Source organism: Danio rerio, chromosome 7 (genome assembly GCF_052040795.2).
Source record: "Danio rerio strain M-AB ecotype USA chromosome 7, GRCz13ab, whole genome shotgun sequence".
Classification (NCBI taxonomy): Eukaryota; Metazoa; Chordata; class Actinopteri; order Cypriniformes; family Danionidae; genus Danio; species Danio rerio.
The window spans coordinates 2662457-2680512 of record NC_141027.1 but is presented as its reverse complement, the minus strand read 5'-3'; the positions used below and the strand labels follow the sequence as shown (position 1 = coordinate 2680512).

The window sequence follows — 18056 nt, the reverse complement described above, 5'->3', positions numbered from 1 at the left end:
AGGTGGCAGTAGTGAGTTTGTGGGTCGCGGGCCGTCGCAAAAGGCTACATCTTCAACTACACACACAAACACACATCAGGGCTATACCGTTACATAAACTGCATGGGGGTAAATCTAGACTGAACCATTTCCTGCTTATACAACACTTCGCATATTACAGACATGTGCAGGAACCAGCCAAATTAATTACAGCACGCTAGACCACACTGAAACTAAACACTTTCAAATTTGAGTTTATAAAAAAAATACAAAAACCGCGTCTCTTTCTTTTAGATGTTTATTATAACACTGACAACATATACAGATATTTAAACATGTTCAATAGTGTTTTATGAAAATTCAAGGGGTTTTCTTTAAAATGAGACCAAATTTTTGCATTTACACCTCTGCATGTGGATTTGGGAAGCTTTTAAATTTGGGTAGCTTCGTTGCTAAATTGTCAACATGGTTTTTGTTGAGAAAATAACTGTTTATATGCCTTATGTAGGCTGAAAAACAGCGTTGATCCATTTGGAGCTGTATCTGAGTCTATTAGATCTTTTGAGTGGTGCACCAGCTCTGAGTTTATAAACTCCTCCAGAAACTATACCTGGATGATGGAGGCTTTCGGCGGTGCTTTTGACTGAGCCCAGCCCAGTTTGATCAACTGTTGTTGGTGTCGGCTGGAGGATTTCCCCCGGGACACCAACAACAGACGCTACGTCATAATCACGCCCCGCCCGAGAGCAAGCTCCTAATTGGTTAACCCGGTGCGAATGTCCGCTGAAGTTCAGATTTTCGAACTGGAGCGTTTTGAGCGAAACATGCTTTACGCGAATTAAGCAAGTCAATCACGCACAACGCTCTACTCGGGCCACTTCATTTCCGTGAATCGGCTCATTCGCGCTGCCTTCAAATATTTGCAATGATGGTGTGAATGCAGCATAAGAGCATTGCACACTTCCTAAAACACAGATTTAATAGTGTTTACTGCAGCCAAAGCACCACAAAAATACTAAATATGGAGTTGCTGCAAGCTGCCTGAAATATTCCGAGTTTTTCTTGACTTGCATTTCACGAGTGACTTTTGCTAAAATGTCAAATATTCAAATGATGTAAAAGAAGAAGCTGCATTTAAATGTGCATGAGCTTAGTTACTGCACATGCTCATGCAGATATTTGAATAAGGATCTTCATGTTGTTACAAAGTCAGGATGGAAATCAGAAGTCAGTCTGTTTCCACTGTTTCCACATCACAGGTAACAAACCAGACGCTTATTATCTATAAGGTTTAATAATGGTACAAGCTATAGAGAGTCATTCAGATGTTCACAAAGCCAGCTATTATTGTTTTTAGTCTCTTTGATTGCAGATGAATGAGGATCAGATTAATTTTTCAAAGTGCTTAAGAATAATGGACTATTTTACAGGGGAATGTTTAAGTGAACACTGTTTCTATATCAGTTTATTTGAGGACTGTTTCTTTAATTTAAAGATGATAAATAAGATGGAATAGCAAAAGGTTTAATATTGAATGTTCATCAAACAATTTGCAATATGTTTTTAAAATGCTTAATTCATGAAGCTGGTGTCTTCGTGTGTATGTTGTGTTGTGTATGTTGCACGTTTTGTTAGTAGCAGGAAGTCAGTATAAAGTTGATTCATAGTGTGTTTTTAAATATATATTTCGTTTAAGATTTTAGTGTTAAAGTACTTCAACTAAAATTTAAAAAAATTTTTATTCCTACTTAATGCGTTTCAGAACTGCTACATGTGTAACTTTAATAACTTGCACCAAATAACAATTTTCTTGTTTTTTATGCCTCATTTGTTTATTTATATTTTTCTTTAGTAAACAACTCTAAACAACAGAAATGATCCAGACAACTCTTCCTCTACTTGTTTTACTAGGTAAGTCTGTGACAGAATAAAAGACAAGAAAATCTCTACACTTCAGTCAGTGCATATCCTGGTTTCATTTGCAGCAAAATATGTTCATTTCATATAGCACTGGCTTTTTATTAATCTTATTAAAGGAATGTTTCATTATATGACAAAAGTTAACGTCGTTAGAAGAAATATGGAATAGCAAAAATAACTTTCAATTGTCATTTTGTATTTTTTTCTTATGCTTGTCTTTATATTTCGAAGCGATTAATGGATCAAACCCATTGTCAATATTTTTTTTTTTACAAAAAAAAAAAAAACTTGTACTGTATATTACTGTAGGCATTTTCCCAATGTTTGGTATTGGTGTCAGCTGAAAGTTTTGTTGTAGATTTTGTTCAAATCAAAGACCTTACTTATATTAGGTGGCCTTAAAGAGTCACATCTTTGTATGATCTTTGCAAATAGTGCTTAAGCAGAGCATTTTTACAATGTTGCCCAGGATTGGCTAATCGAGAGGACCGGGAATTCCCGGTGCGCTGGTCCATTTTTTGGCTGCGAGGGCCGGTGTCCTTAGCTGCTTGCAATCTCAGCAGTCCCACTATTTTTTTTTTATTTTTTTTTTTTAGCTTTTTTTTTTGCCTTAACCTCACTCTTTTTAATCATTACACTGCAAAAAATGCTTTTCTTGCTTAGATTTTTTGTCTTATTTCTAGTCTAAATATCTAAAATTTCTTATATCAAGAAGCATTTTCTAGACAAGCAAATCATATTGTCTTGTTTTGAAAAATAAAATGCCAATATTGAGTGAGTTTTTCCGTAAAACAAGCAAAATAATCTGCCAATGGGGTAAGCAAAATAATCTTGTTTTTTCTTTTGACGTAAGATTATTTTGCTTACCTCATTAGCAGATTATTTTGCTTGTTTTACAGAAAAACTCACTTAATATTGGCATATTATTTCTCAAAACAAGACAGTATGTTTTGCTTGTCTAGAAAATCCTTCTTGATTTAGGAATTTTTAGATATTTGGACTAGAAACAAGACAAAAAATCTAAGTAAGAAAAGCATTTTTTGCAGTGTATTTTGCCGCAGCTCCATGAGCAAAATGCAGAGTGCAGCTCATTTGACCCCCAAACAGCGGCACTTTAGGGAATATTAGAATTCGAACAATAAAAATATTAATGAATATTACACCTGCTCAATGAAAATCAGATGATTCTCTACATTAATAAATCTGACATATCTTGATCAGAAATCTATAAAGAAGAGTGCTATTGTGGTCAAGTGGTCAGCACGTTGTGTTGCGATGCCGTCGATCCGAGTTCAAACCTCTCATTAGTTATTTTTTTCTTTATTTTTAGTGATAAGACATATATTACTGTTTGGATTACCTATGTAGGTGTAAATATTTAATTTGTGTGATCACCTTTACAAAAAACTGGATATCTATAAATAATTCTGCAAAGAATATATATATTCAGATATTGCAGGAGTGGACATTGTGATGTTTTAAAGAATAGTGTTGGAGATTTAGCTCCCCTTTAATCTTCTCATATTTATGAAAAACATTTGAAGTTCTAAAGCAGCTGTTTCCTTGAAGAAGACGTGATCGTGTCATTAGAAACTGAATTGGAAATGTTGTTATTTTAATATAGTCTTGAACTGAGTTGAGCCAGTCTAAGGCTTGAAACTCCAGGGCTGAAAGCAGTGCCACTCCGGCCCTGATGTTGCCTGTACAAACAATACTGTTTCTCTCTACGTCACTATCTTTATGGTTGTGGTCTGAACTTTGCTGTTGTTTTAAAGTCAGAATAATTTTTGGAACTCTGTCAATGCGTGTGAATGGGCCTCAATTACTCATCTGGAGCCATTTAGAGTCTTTTAAGCTATACGAAAACTGTAGTTTTGAAGTACTGAGCACCATGGAAGTCCACTATATGGAGAAAAATCCTTCATTATTTTAGATGAAAGAAGGAAAGAAATTAACATCCAGAATGATTGGATGGAAAGTACTTTTCTTGGAGAAGAATTTCATTCTAGAATAATCTAATGCTTATACTTGTTCTATCAAAAGGACCGTTCACTGCCATCTTAAGTGACGTCATCCTCATCAATGAACAAAAGAACTGGACTGAAGCGCAGGCTTTCTGCAGGGAGTTTTATTTGGATCTGCCCACAGTTCAGACGGATGACGACAGGCTTGAGATCCAGAAGGCCTTGAGTGGAGCAAACCCTGATACCTGGGTGGGTCTGTACGGCAGCATCTGTGTGTGGCGCTGGTCATATCAGAGTCAGGATCTGCTGTTTTCAGCCTGGGCTCTGACTGAAGACCCGAGCCCCAGAACACAGAGTGCATGTGCAGTTATCAGAAACGATGGATTCTGGTACGCCACCAACTGCACACAGCTGAAGCCCTTTATTTGCTATAAAGGTAACACACTTTTAGGCAGCATTGAGCTTAGCTGTCTTGTGTTTTTATGGTTTGAAATTTTAGTTTATTTTCTTTTTGCGATAGGCAATTGGCTTTTTTCAAAATATTTTAATTTAAGGATTATTAACTTAATAGTGGCCAATCATTCTAATTGTGAACTTCACCTTTAAATCGCATTTAACTTCTGCTTTATCTGTTTAACTAATACTTGCAGGAAATCAGATGTTTTCTTTATTTATAAGAACTAATTTGACCTGGATAGAGGCTCAGAGTTTCTGCAGGACAAAATACGTTGATCTGGCCTTCATCAGTGGTGTGACTGACAACACTGATGTCCTTAATAACTTAATCTGGTATAGCGTGTATGAAGCCTGGATCGGCCTGAGCAAGAACCAGTGGCTGTGGTCAGACCAGAGCAGTGTGTCCTGGCCCTCTCTGGGATGGTCTTCAGGAGAGCCTAATAACGCAGACGGGAAAGAAAAGTGTGCGTTTGTAAATGTGAATGGACTGCTCGTGGATGAAAACTGTGACAAAGTATTTTCTTTCTTCTGCGGTGAGTCTCTTCTTTTTTGAGAATTATACACTGTCTGTCAAAAGTTTTAGACAACACGGGCTCAATTAAAATCTTTGTGAAATCACAAAACCATACTGCATACATACGTTCGACTTCAGTTTCTAGGTAAAATGAGCATTAGGGGGCAGTATGACAACAACTTCTCTTCTATTTTCACACTAAAGATATATTTATAGGGGCACAATATCAATAACTAATAGGTTATTACAGTTCTCTTACACAATACTAAGTAAACAGTTTAACCTTGTCTATAATTGGTATTAAAACATGTTATCTCCATATGGACACTTTTCTGGAGTGATCAGTTTACTCAGTAGCTCACCTTGTACAGTTTTGTGCTTGTGAATAGATTCAGAATAGAGTTTAAAGTATTATTACTGGTTTATAAATCACTAAATGGCCTAGGACCTAAATACATTACAGATATGCTCACTGAATACAAACCTAACAGATCACTCAGATCTTTAAGATCATACAAACTAGAAGTTCCAAGAGTTCAGTCAAAGCAGGGTGAATCTGCTTTCAGCCACTATGCCCCTCGCTGCTGGAATCAGCTTCCAGAAATGATCAGATGTGCTCCAACATTAGGCACATTCAAATCAAGACTGAAAACACATCTGTTTAGCTGTGCCTTTACTGAATGAGCCCTGTGCTGCGTCCGACAGATTGCACTATCATGTTTTTCTCTTCTTCTTCATTCTTTTATAACACATTTTACCTGTTTTTATGCTTTGTTTTGTTTTTACGCATTTTTATTATTTGTTTTTATTTTTATTTTACTTGTTTCTTTTATTCCTGTTTATGTAAAGCACTTTGAATTGCCACTGTGGATGAAATGTGCTATATAAATAAACTTGCCTTGCCTTGCCTTGAGCTGACGCTTACACAATGTGGTGATAGTGCACTCTTACGTGTGTTTCTGGTAACACTTGGTTGGGTTTAGGACACGGTTTAGATTAGTGATTCAATAGCTGGACGTGTATCTGAAATGTGCTACAAAACACACCCTAAGGCCAATTCCAATTCTACCCCTAACCCTAATTATTACCCTTACCCCTCATATTGCGTGTTCACATGAAGGGGTAGGCATCTGGTAATTCTCTTTAGCCTAAAGGGGAAGGGCTGGATAGACCTTAAAACTGAGATTTTTCCAGGACCACACTAGAAATCAAGGGGTAAAACCAATTCCCAGAATACACCAGCTACAACAGCAACATGGCTGCACACACAAATGCACAAATTAAATTATTTTCTAGCATTATTGGAAATTTTTACAACGATCAAGCATATGCTTTAATACATTTATTATTGCGTTCATGTTTTACGGTCATGCTACCTATAAACCATAATCATAACTATTGTATAAATTTAGGTCCATAAATATTTGGACATCGGCACAATTCTAACATTTTTGGCTCTTTACACCAACACAATGGATTTGAAATTAAATGGATGACTGTCAGCTTTAATTTGAAATAATTTACATCCAAATCCGGTGAGCACTGTTGGATTTACAACAGTTTGCATATGTGCCTCCCACTTGTTAAGGGTCCAAAAGTAATTGGACAATTGGCTTCTAAGCTGTTCCATGGCCAGGTGTATGCTATTCCCTCATTATCCCAATTACAGTGAGCAAACAAAAGGTCCAGAGGTCATTTCAAGTGTGCTATTTGTATTCAGAATCTGTCAACTCTCAAGATGAGATCCAGAGCTGTCACCATCAGTCAAGCAAGCTATCATTAGGCTGAACAAACAAAACAAACCCATCAGATAGATGCCAGAAACGTCAGGTGTGGCCAACCAGCTGTGTGAAACATTCTTAAAGGGTCACAAAACACATTTTTTGAGCTGTTGACAGTCGTATATGTGTCCCACACTGCTAAAAACACTATTAGGACATATTTCTATTTTCACTATTTTATATTTCACTAAAAAGTGTAAATTGGTTGTTTTTGCGTTATTTCAAGCAAATTCGTACTTCCGGTTTGAAACGAATTTTTGAAGCTGCGTCACGGTCATGACATAATGGCGTGTATTCCAGCGTGCAGACTGGGCGTCTGTGCCAGAGTGTGTCTTATTACGTCTTACAGTGTGATGCATTAATGCATGAGTAAGGCTTGGTTCAAACCAATCAGCGCGCTCTATTGTGCAACTTCATTAATATTCATTACTGTGTTTACACGACAGAGGTGCCACGTTGTGTTGGCAAAACAAGCGTGAAGTGTTGCTTTTATAGTTTGCTGCAGTTAAGTTTCGTTGTCTTTTTCTCTCTGTGAGAGCTCAGACTCACGTGTGGATTAACAGTGTACGCGACGCTCGACAACAATAACTTACGTGTCTAAGGAGGATTATTGTTTACCTGAGAGCTGTTCTCATCTGCAAACGCTGAGATCGGATTCGCTTGTAGTCTTCTCTTCATAAAGACGCGGCTCTAGTTGCTGGTGATTGTCCTGTCTCTACAGATTTGGTAAGTGAGTGATCAGTGCTCTTTGTTTATTCAGTTTGTTTGTATCGAACTAAGTTAACTATTGCACCGTAACATGTTAGGACCACAACCAAACTTTAACCTTGTGTATTGTGAATAACACACGCGGCTTTCTGACGCTACCTGCCGTGTGCATCTAAGTTTCCGGAAAATGCTGAGGTTTTTTTTCTCTCATTCGCCGTGCGGTATCAAACATTGCATGAAAATACACGCTTAGAGCAGATCCTCGAATCAAATATCTCTTTTGTCGCGAGGGGCATGAATGAATTCCCTGAATGAAAGAGCCAAACTGCAGTTAAAGTCCACCATTTAATAATTTGGCAAATAATTCCACTACAGATGTCCATGTAGGTTAAACACCATCACTTTCTACTGTGTGTGAGTATTTTGACTGAAACTCGCGCGTGCCCAAATAGACACTCCCACATCTTCCCACTTTAGCTCCTCCTACACTCCCCCCTAAACAGAGCTGGACACGCCCACTTTTCCGACTTTTTCCAAAGTAGAGGTGTGAAAACACCCTGCTGAAACGAGGGGGTTTCATGGCCCTTTCAGAAAAAGATTGCGCCAGTGAGCTCAGCAACACCAAAATACCCGGAAGACCACGGAAACAGCTGTGGTGGATGACCAAAGAATTATTTATCTGGTGTAGAAAACGCCCTTCACAACAGTTAACCAGATCAAAAACACACTCCAGCAGGCAGGTGTATGTGTGCCAGAGTCAACAATCAAGAGAAGACTGCATCAGAGTGAATACAGAGGGTTCATCACAGAATGTAAACCATGGGTGAGCCTCAAAAACAAAGACCAGATTAAAGTTCACAGTGCTGGAACAACATCCTCTGGACACATGAGATCAACATCAACTTGTACCAGAGTATTGGGAAGAGAAGAGTATGGGGAAGGAAAGGAACTGCCCATGATACTAAGCATTAAAGCATGGTGGTAGTAGAGTCATGTCATGGGCTTGTACGGCTGTCAATGGAACTATTTCTACTGTATTTATTGATGATGTGATGCTGACAAAAGCAGCAGGATGAATTCTGAAGTGTTTCAGGCAATATCTTCTGCTCATATTCAGCCAAATACTTCAGAACTCATTGGACGGTGCTTCACAGTGCAGATGGAGAATGATCCAAAGCATACTGCAAATGCAGTTGTTGTAGAGGCCTGACAGAGCACCACCAAGAATGAAACCCAGTGTCTGGTGATGTCAATACGTTCCAGACTTCAGGCTGTAATCGACTGCAAAGGATTTGCAACCAAGTAATAAAAAGTGAAGGTTTGATTTATGATTATTATAATTATGCCATATTACTTTTGGTCCCTTAACAAGTGGGAGGCACATATGCAAACTGTTGTAATTCCTACAGCATTCAGCTGACTTGGATGTAAATAACCTCAAATTACAGATGACAGTCTGCAGTTAAAGCACATCTTGTTTCACATCTTTAGTTTCATGTCAAATCCAATTTGTTGGTGTAAAGAGCCAAATATGTTCAAACTGTGTTAATTTATGGACCTTACTGTAGTATTACTACAACATACTTTCACATGTATCACTCGATGACACAGACTCTATCAGAAAAGTGCAGTTGCTGGAATGAGCTTTTTACAGTGTCGGGTATAATGTTAACGTTGTTTTACTGATGATAAAATACAAAAAAAAGTGGCGACCTTCTGCATGGAAGTCTGTTTATCTAACAAGGAGGCTAAAGACCATGGCCTCTAGCGTTTGTCACTAGAGCACCTTTAGAGGTCAGAGGAGTGAGGTTTACCCGCACAGTACTAACTAGCTAGCCTTCGTTACACTCACCCCCCTAAACCTCACTCCCATTTGGGTTATAGCACCAATGTAACCCCGCCGGTCCTACACCACCCAACCCGCTTCGTGCTGGGATCAAACTGGCAACCTTCCGGATGGGAGTCAGTTGCAGTAACAAGGAGGCTAAAGACCATGGCCTCTGCTACACCTAGACCACCTCACTCAGGTGATCTCGGACCAATTGATTTGACGTGGATCCGAGCGTAATTGCTGGATTCACATTTGCCAAACGAACCACGCTAACTGGGGAAAAAAGGCTTCGAAAACAAAAGTCTAGGTGTGAAAGCACCCTAGATGGTAAATATGAAGCCTTTCTCTTTCACACTCTGTGTCAAGGGGTAGGGGTAAAAAGTAGAATTGTGATTGGGACTAAGTAACATATATTTTAGATTCACTAAAATGTAGACAGCGCCATCTAGTGGGTTTGTTATCTGAAACGTAGCAAAGTGAGTCTGGAGCAACGTATATGTGTATTATATAGAATGTGTGTGTGTTTGTGTTAGAAGGAAGAGCGTGAGACAGACAGAGGGATTGTGTGTTTGTGTGTGGGTTTGCTTACGATCATCATGTTGTAACTTTGACTGTGTTTCTACACAGTTGTTAAGCGTGTGAAAGCTCAGGTTGTGCGACTGGCAGTGAAATCCTCTGCTCTTCTGGATGAATCCGCCATCATGTTGGCCATAGAGAAGAAGGTGAGATGATTCTTTCAGGTGAGTCTGAACACCTGCAGAGCTTTACTGAAGATATAATCTGATCTGCAGATGAGAATAATCCTCCCGAAGCTGGAGACGGACCCTGCATTCAGCATAACATGGAGAGCCCAGACTGATGGCAAGACCTTCAAGCCGCTGAAAAACAATGCTCGAAACACCACAATAGTCTGTAAACAAGATCAAGGAGTGTATTTCAAAGGGCCTCGTTAACTTGCCATCAGTACTATTGTTAGCACACTTAACCATTTTTTTAAATTGTCTACAGAACAAACCACTGTTATACAATGACTTGCCTAATTAACGTAGTTAAGCTTTTAAATGTCACTTAAGGCTGAATACTGGTATCTTGATCAATATCTAATAAAATATAATTAGACCCTTTTAAAATTTGATTTCTTTTTCAAATATTTCCCAAATGATGTTGAACAGATTCAGGAAATGTTCACAGTATGTCTGATAATATTTTTTCTTCTGAAGAAAGTCTGATTTGTTTTATTTTGGCTAGAATAAAAGCAGTTTTTAATTTTTAAACACCATTTTAAGGTCAATATTATTAGCCCCTTTAAGCTGTATATTTTTCCGATAATCTACAGTACAAACCACTGTTATACGATAACTTGCCTAATTCCCCTAATTACCCTAGTGAAGCCTTTAAATGTCACTTTAAGCTGTATAGAAGTGTCTTGAAGAATATCTAGTCTAATATTATTTACTGTCATCATGGCAAAGATAAAATAGATCAGTCATTAATATATTTAGTATAAATATATATATACAGTACTCAGCATATACGAGTACACCCAGTTTTGAAAATGAATATTTTCCTCAATTTCTCAGTGAATATGGGTAATATAGTTTGGTGCATTTGAACAAAACTGATTTATTAAACAGATTTTTATCAAATATATTTATAATTATTAAAAAAAAAATAGGTGCAGAACATCTTTAGAAATGGAAAGATAATACAATTACATTCATGCAAAATATTGCAAAAATATGACAAACTACAACATTTAAATAGTTAACAACATTGTAAAAACAGTGACTTGTCTATATGTTTTGTTTCTCTTAATGTTTGCTATTTTTGTAAATTTTATTTTCAGATGTGACTTCACTACTGACTAATGTATATGTGCAATATAATATTGTAAAGCTTCCTATAGAAAATATTCATTTAAATGAGAGATTTGTAGTGGGTGTACTCATATACAGTATGCTGAGCACTGTGTACATGTACATATAGGCTGCGTCCGAAACCGCCTACTTCTCAGTAGGTTCTGCATTTTAATTTAAACGTACTACTCGACTATTAGAAAACTACGTTTTATATAGTATGAATGTGAAAAGTATGAATGGAATTCGGACGTACTACATTCGCCATTTTGTCATGGTCACGAGACCTACCTGTGTCAGTTGCGTCGCTTCACTTCCACTCATGAATTCTCTCGCGGGGCATTATGGGATAGCGCAGCGTGCATGGGATGCACACTCCAGAATCTTGTCGGAAGTAGTAAGTCATTCGGGTACTTCTTGCATACTGATTTTCGAATTCAATAAATTCGGACATACTACTCGGCTCGCATACTGTTTTTAGCGTACTATATAGTATGGAAGTATGCGGTTTCGGACGCAGCCATATACTCCTTTCCACCAATCTAGTCTGTGGTGTGGTGCAATATGGCTGCCGTCAGGTCATCCAGGTGGATGCTGCACACTAGTGGTGGATGAGGATATTCCTCCCAGAATTGTGTAAAGCGCTTTGAGTGTCCAGAAAAGTGCTATAAAAATGTAGAGAATTGTTATTATTATTATTATTATTATTATTATTATTATTATTATTATTATTATTATTATTATTTATCTTTACCTAATAGATAAGGGGTGTCAAACTCAGTTCCTGAATGGCCGCAGCCCAGTTTATTTCAACCCTGCCTCAACACACTTACCCTGCTGTCACACTGCACTTTTCATCCCATAGACTTCCATTTACAGAAATACAAGCTAGTGTGGCGAGTTTTGCAGTTGGCTGTGTTGGAAAGCTCAAGCTTGGTAAACTCTTACCTGCGAAATCACATCATGTGACTATTAAGAAATTATGGACCAATCACTCACTTGTTTAATCCCGCCACTTTTAGCAGCGGCATACAACAGAAGCTGCGTCCTAAATGGCGCACTATACACTATGCACTCATGCACTATGTACTTATGCACTTACACACTCAACAGGATAGTATATGTATGTAGTGGCGTCCCAAATGGCACACTAATGTTTTTTTTACTAAGCGGAAATTCAAACCGTTTCCCTGATGATGTTTGACGGTCGCCAAATCAGTGAAATAAACGACCCAATTATCAAATAAAACCTGCCGTGAGTATAACCGCATTCACCATCGGGAGGTGCTATAATCACTCTCGTAGAAGAATTTTGCTTTCACCATCCAAAATAAATAAAGTTATTCAACATGTGCGCCCGATAGCTCCGCCCCATCCGCTACATGAGCAAACCTGCGGTCGTTGAGTGCGTGAAGTGTCCATCATTACACACTTCATTTTAGCGGTTGAATGAGTGCATCATCCGGGTAATTAAAGTGCACTTATTATATTTAGAGTTTTCAGTGTGAACACACTACTTACACTATTTATACTACAAAATGGTGTAGAATAGTGCATAAGTATGCGATTTGGGACGCAGCTAGAGTTTCCTGCAGGTTTCAAACAAGCCTGAAGGACTTGATTAGTTTGATCAGGTGTGTTTAATTAGTGTTGGAACTAAAGTGCAGAGCTGCGGCCCTCCTAGAACTGAGTTTGACACCCCTGTAACAGATGATTAAACAAGTCATATTTAAATTTTTTCCATTATCATTTAGTCACTTTTCATCTTTATACTATTTCATAATGTTATTAAGATGTTTACCAGTGGCATGGAGGGTGTAGTGCATGTCCATGTCTGTGCCTTGGAAACTGTGGGCTTTACTGTAAGTTTACTGTAAACTGTAAAGTAAGGTATTTCCATGTACACTGACATGCATGTCATTTGTTCCTCATTTGTTTTTCTTCATATAGAGTGTAAACCTGTTTAACACTGAATAAAAGTAGAATAAACTGATTTTCTTTTTTTTTTTTAAGATGCTAATTTTTCTTAATTTAGTTTGTATAGTTGTGTTTTTGTTTACTGCTACCAGTATGGCCAAATTAGCATTACAATAAATAATGTCATTGTTAATATTAAAATATTTGTACATGCAAAGCAGACTGCACTCCTGTTCAAAACCCAGATATTGTGATGTTTGATTTTTGTTTTTTAATTTATTGTACAGGGTTGGCCATTGATCCATTTATATCAGCGGTCACCAAACTTGTTCCTGGAGGGCCGGTGTCCTGCAGATTTTAGCTCCAACCCTAATCAAACACACCTGAACAAGCTAATCAAGGTCTTACTAGGTATACTTGAAACATCAAGGCAGGTGTGTTGAGGCAAGTTGGAGCTAAATCCAGCATGGACACCAGCCTCCAGGACTGAGGTTGGTGACCCCTGATTTATATGGATACACCTTAATAAACTTAATGGGAATTTCACAAGAAAAGCAATGTTGTGCTTGGTTTTAAACATAACTTTATTCTTACATGAGTTACTTAAAAGCCCCCTCACATACAGTTCACAAACAGGACATTAATATCACCGACCATTCCCATTTTATAAAGGTAATTATTGATTATTCATGTAAATGGCCCACACTGGATAAACTGATACACAGTAAACCTGATATATATTTATTAAACTGAATCAAGTTAAACTGAAATCAGTTAGGATAGCATGCTACTATCTTAAAGAAATATTTAGATCTTGATAGAATAAATGTGTGTGTTTAGGTTGGTTCAGTAATATTATTTTTTAACAAGTACATTAGTAATAGACTATATGCACACAGACTTTTAATTTTCAGTCAGAAAGCCCAAAGGTTTCCTGTGAACTGTTTTTCCATTGCAAAATCGTCACGTTTAAGATCTGATTTCCTTAAAAATCAATGATCTTCAATGCCTATTAGATGTATGATATGAAGTGCGTCTGAAGTTTAGCATTGGCTTTAAAGTGCAAGCTGTGTATAAAGTCCTTTAGTAAAGTTGCCCTTTTTACTATATGAATAAGTGGTGTTTACTGCCCTCTTGTGGTCAGAGGAAGAAACTGCAGGGGAAAAAATCTGAGATGTACTAGATATATTACATTAACATTTATTTACAGTTTTTCACAATGGCTATGACACTTTTTTTCAATACATTTAACAAGTTTCCTAAACTCTTAACGCAGTTAGCACAACATCAATCTTTGTTGGCTATACAATTAACACATTTCTTGTTGCTTTGACACAAAATGCGTCCAGTTAACACTAATTTAAAATGTTTAAACTTCTTTTAAAATACAGAAATGTGCGCACATCTAGAAAATCTTGAAGGCAGGTGCACGATCAAAAAACAAACATTAGTAGCAAAAGATTCAAAGTAAATCGGCACACTGCCACTTTAGCTCTCAAATTTTTTTAATGTCAATATCACAAAATCACAACGTTTCGACCGACATGGTCTTCATCAGGTAAAGCATTGCAAATGGAAGTCCTCCAGAAATAGTCAAACAGCTCTACACAGCACCTGCAGTCAATTATCACAATCAGCTAACAAGCCGGTAAACAGGAACATTTGCATACAATAATGTACATCTAACAATATGAAAAACATACATACCATTACAAACAGACATTTAAAATACAAATACAAATTCTCACTATAGACTTCCTCGGAGACAGTATTCTATAGGCTAAATAGATATAGCGCATCACACCTGCACAAAATCACATCACTCAAACACAAGGCCAGTAGACCTAGGGGCAAAAAACATTATGTACATATTTAATACACAACAATTCATTCATTAATTTTCTTGTCAGCTTAGTCCCCTCATTAATCCGGGGTCGCCACAACAGAATGAACCGCCAACTAATCCAGCAAGTCTCTACGCAGCGGATGCCCTTCCAGCCGCAACCCATCTCTGGGAAAAGTATACAACAATATAGAATGCAAAAACACTTACAAAAAGGATTTTAAATCAAAATCCAAATTCAAACCTCTCGGAGATAAAGTGTTTAGTGTGTAAATGTAAAACGCTTCCCTCTGTAATAAAAGTGTCAACATCGCCACCCCTTCTCGGCACCTTCACTTGTTCAATGCCAATATATCGCAACGTCGCGAGGTTATGTTTCAATGCATTAAATTTTTTAAGTTTAATCGTATATTACTTCTGTGTTCAGCAATTCGTGTTTTTTAACACCGTCTTGTTTTACCTATATAGGCTAAACCACAAGGACATTTAATCATATAGATCACATTTTTTTTGTTGCACTGAATTGACTATTTCTGGAGGACTTCCATTTGCAATGCTTTACCTGATGAAGACCATGTCGGTCGAAACGTTGTGATTTTGTGATATTGACATTAAAAAAAATTTTCAGAGCTAAAGTGGCAGTGTGCCGATAAACTTCTTTTACACACAAGCACAACCAAGACCAAGACAATGAAATTTTAAAGTCAAATTTTGTCAGAGTAGATAACACCATGTTCTAAACAGAATTTATATAGGCTGAAGTCAAAGTGAATTGAGTCCAAAGTGAGTCCATTGCCAATGAGAAACAGCTTTTACATATATATATATATATATATATATATATATATATATATATATATATATATATATAATCAGCTGATTCCTATCTAGAAAGCACACTCAGGTGTTGAGGTTTTTCCAATCACATGATCATATGTTCTAAAACAGGACTCTTGAGGTTTTTGAAAGGAACAGTGAGTGTATCAAAGAACTGCATCACCAATGCGTTCAGGTAAGGTTACGCAATAGAGTCAATACTGTACTATACACAGTGTGTTTTGCAGTAAACTACTCTATAAACCTGGAGTTCATTAGTACTGTAAATATAGTAGATATACAGTACTGTACAGCATTTACATACACTGTGTCTATTTACTTTCAGAGAGTCATGAAGTTGGAGGCCAATCAAGTATCACATGGTATTACATATGACGAGGCTGAGTGAGGATGTTGCAGTGGGAGAAATATAATAGGCCAAAGGGCCACAGTTACCGTGCCGGGCCATAGAAGATATCAAGTGTGATGTGGATGACAACATGTGACAAAATGCTGAGGCCGGGCAGAAAAGAAGATTACTTTGTTTTTGTTGTTTTTATTATAATTGCTGTGCTTTTTCTGAGTGTATATATTACAGTGATATCCTTTTGCAAATAAAGTCTGTACTGCAGCAATTCTGTGTCTGTATTTTTTTAATTTCTTTTACACAAACTGTACATTGTATAAAGCTACTCTGAGATGGTTGTTCATTTTTTGTATTGGATTTCTGCAGCAAAGGAAGCCAAAAGCCTGCATTTACTAAACCCAACAATACTACAATGTAGAGAGGTTTCAGATATAAGAGCAGAACTGACACCTAAAATAATGCAGTTTCTGTAATGTCAGCTGATGATAGTGTTTTTATTGTCAGTGTGTTCTGATTGACTGAATGCTTCTGCTGGAAGAGCACATGTGTTTGTTTTGAATCATTATTTTATTTTGAAACATGTTTGCAGTGTTTTGTTAGACATTGTGTATTGTGTTCGTTTATTATTGTATTTTGAACATTAGTTTAGAGGTTTAGTTTACAATGTGTGATTTTGAGCATGAAATTAACTGTTTTGCCAATTGTGTGTGTTAGGTGTATTGCTGCGTTAAGAGTTTAGCTAACTTGTTAAATGTATTGAAAAAAAACTCATAGCTTTGTAAAAAAAACTGTAACATAATTATTTGAAATTGGATTTATTTTGCTTTGAAGAAATACAGGACACAAAAATGGAGGCTTAATTTATGCTGCCATACCTGTTATATGTTGAGATGAGACTGCATATATCTCAGATGTGCTTTTTCTGATGGTGAAAAGCATGTAAAATGTGTTTATTCCTCATCCTGCTTTATATGAGGAAAGATGGTGGGCTAATATTTTTAGACATGCTTTTTTTTTTCATACTAATGTCCAACATGACACAACACTACAGCAATTTATAGTAAATATGCTGCAGCATACTGTAGTACAGGGATCCCCCAACTTGTTCCTGGAGTTCCGGTGTCCTGCAGATTTTAGCTCCAACCCTAATCAAACACACCTGAACAAGCTGATCAAAGTCTTACTAGCCATACTTGAAACACCCAGGCAGGTGTGTTGAGGCAAGTTGGAGCTAAATCCTGCAGGGACACTGGCCCTCCAGGAATGAGATTGGTGACCCCTGCTGTAGTATAGTGAACTGCTAAACTGTAACACATACTGCAGTAAACTGATGTATTGTAGTATACTTGGCTTATAGTTGTAGAAAACTATAGTATTGGGCCATTTATGTAATTGTTCTTTCACCACAGCAAATACAGTTCACAAACACTCATAGATGTATATATTAGATGTCGCCTGCGAAGGCTTATTTGAGTTACTGTTGCCTTTCTATCAGCTGGAACCAGTCTGGCCATTCTCCTCTGGCCTCAACAACAAGGCATTTGCGCCCACAGAACTGCCGCTCACTGGATATTTCCTCTTTGTCGGAGCATTCTCTGTAAAGCCTAGAGATGGTTGTGCGTGAAAATCCCAGTAGATCAGCAGTTTCTGAAATACTCAGAGCAGCCCGTCTGGCAGCAACAACCATGCCATGTTCAAAGTCTCTTAAATCCCCTTTCTCCCCCATTCTGATGCTCACTTTGAACTGCAGCAGATCGTCTTGACCATGCGTTGAGCTGCTGCCATCGGATTTGCTGAATTTGCGTTAACAAGTTGTACAGGACCTTAGAAAGTGGCCGGTGAGTGTATAACCTTTAAGTTAAATACAGTATCTGAGCTCCAGGTCAGTTTTTCTAACTGAGGTTCAAGTTCATTTCACATGATTTATGAGCAATTCATGCAAATCCTCGGGCTGTTTTAAAGATGCAAAATGTGTCAGTTTATGAGTACACACGGCCACTGATTTCCATCCGGACTTCAGCAGTGCATTTATATCATGACAGAGCATGAAAATATTGAGTAAATGACCTATTTCAGATTTAATTTAATTCAGAATTATTTGTAT

At 37.4% G+C, this 18056-nt stretch overlaps 1 protein-coding gene across 2 annotated transcripts in view; it reads left to right on the top strand.

Moving 5' to 3' along the window:
* si:dkey-187j14.6 overlaps nucleotides 1-18056 on the top strand; it is a 111335-nt gene that overhangs the window by 73574 nt on the left and 19705 nt on the right. The window contains 5 exon segments of one of the 2 annotated variants that reach the window (NM_001440799.1): nucleotides 1832-1890; nucleotides 3943-4299; nucleotides 4514-4852; nucleotides 9781-9875; nucleotides 9945-10508. In NM_001440799.1, the coding sequence (NP_001427728.1) occupies nucleotides 1854-1890; nucleotides 3943-4299; nucleotides 4514-4852; nucleotides 9781-9875; nucleotides 9945-10106 (990 nt within the window). In that variant the 5' untranslated portion in view covers nucleotides 1832-1853 and the 3' untranslated portion in view covers nucleotides 10107-10508. 2 annotated transcript variants of the gene reach the window in all.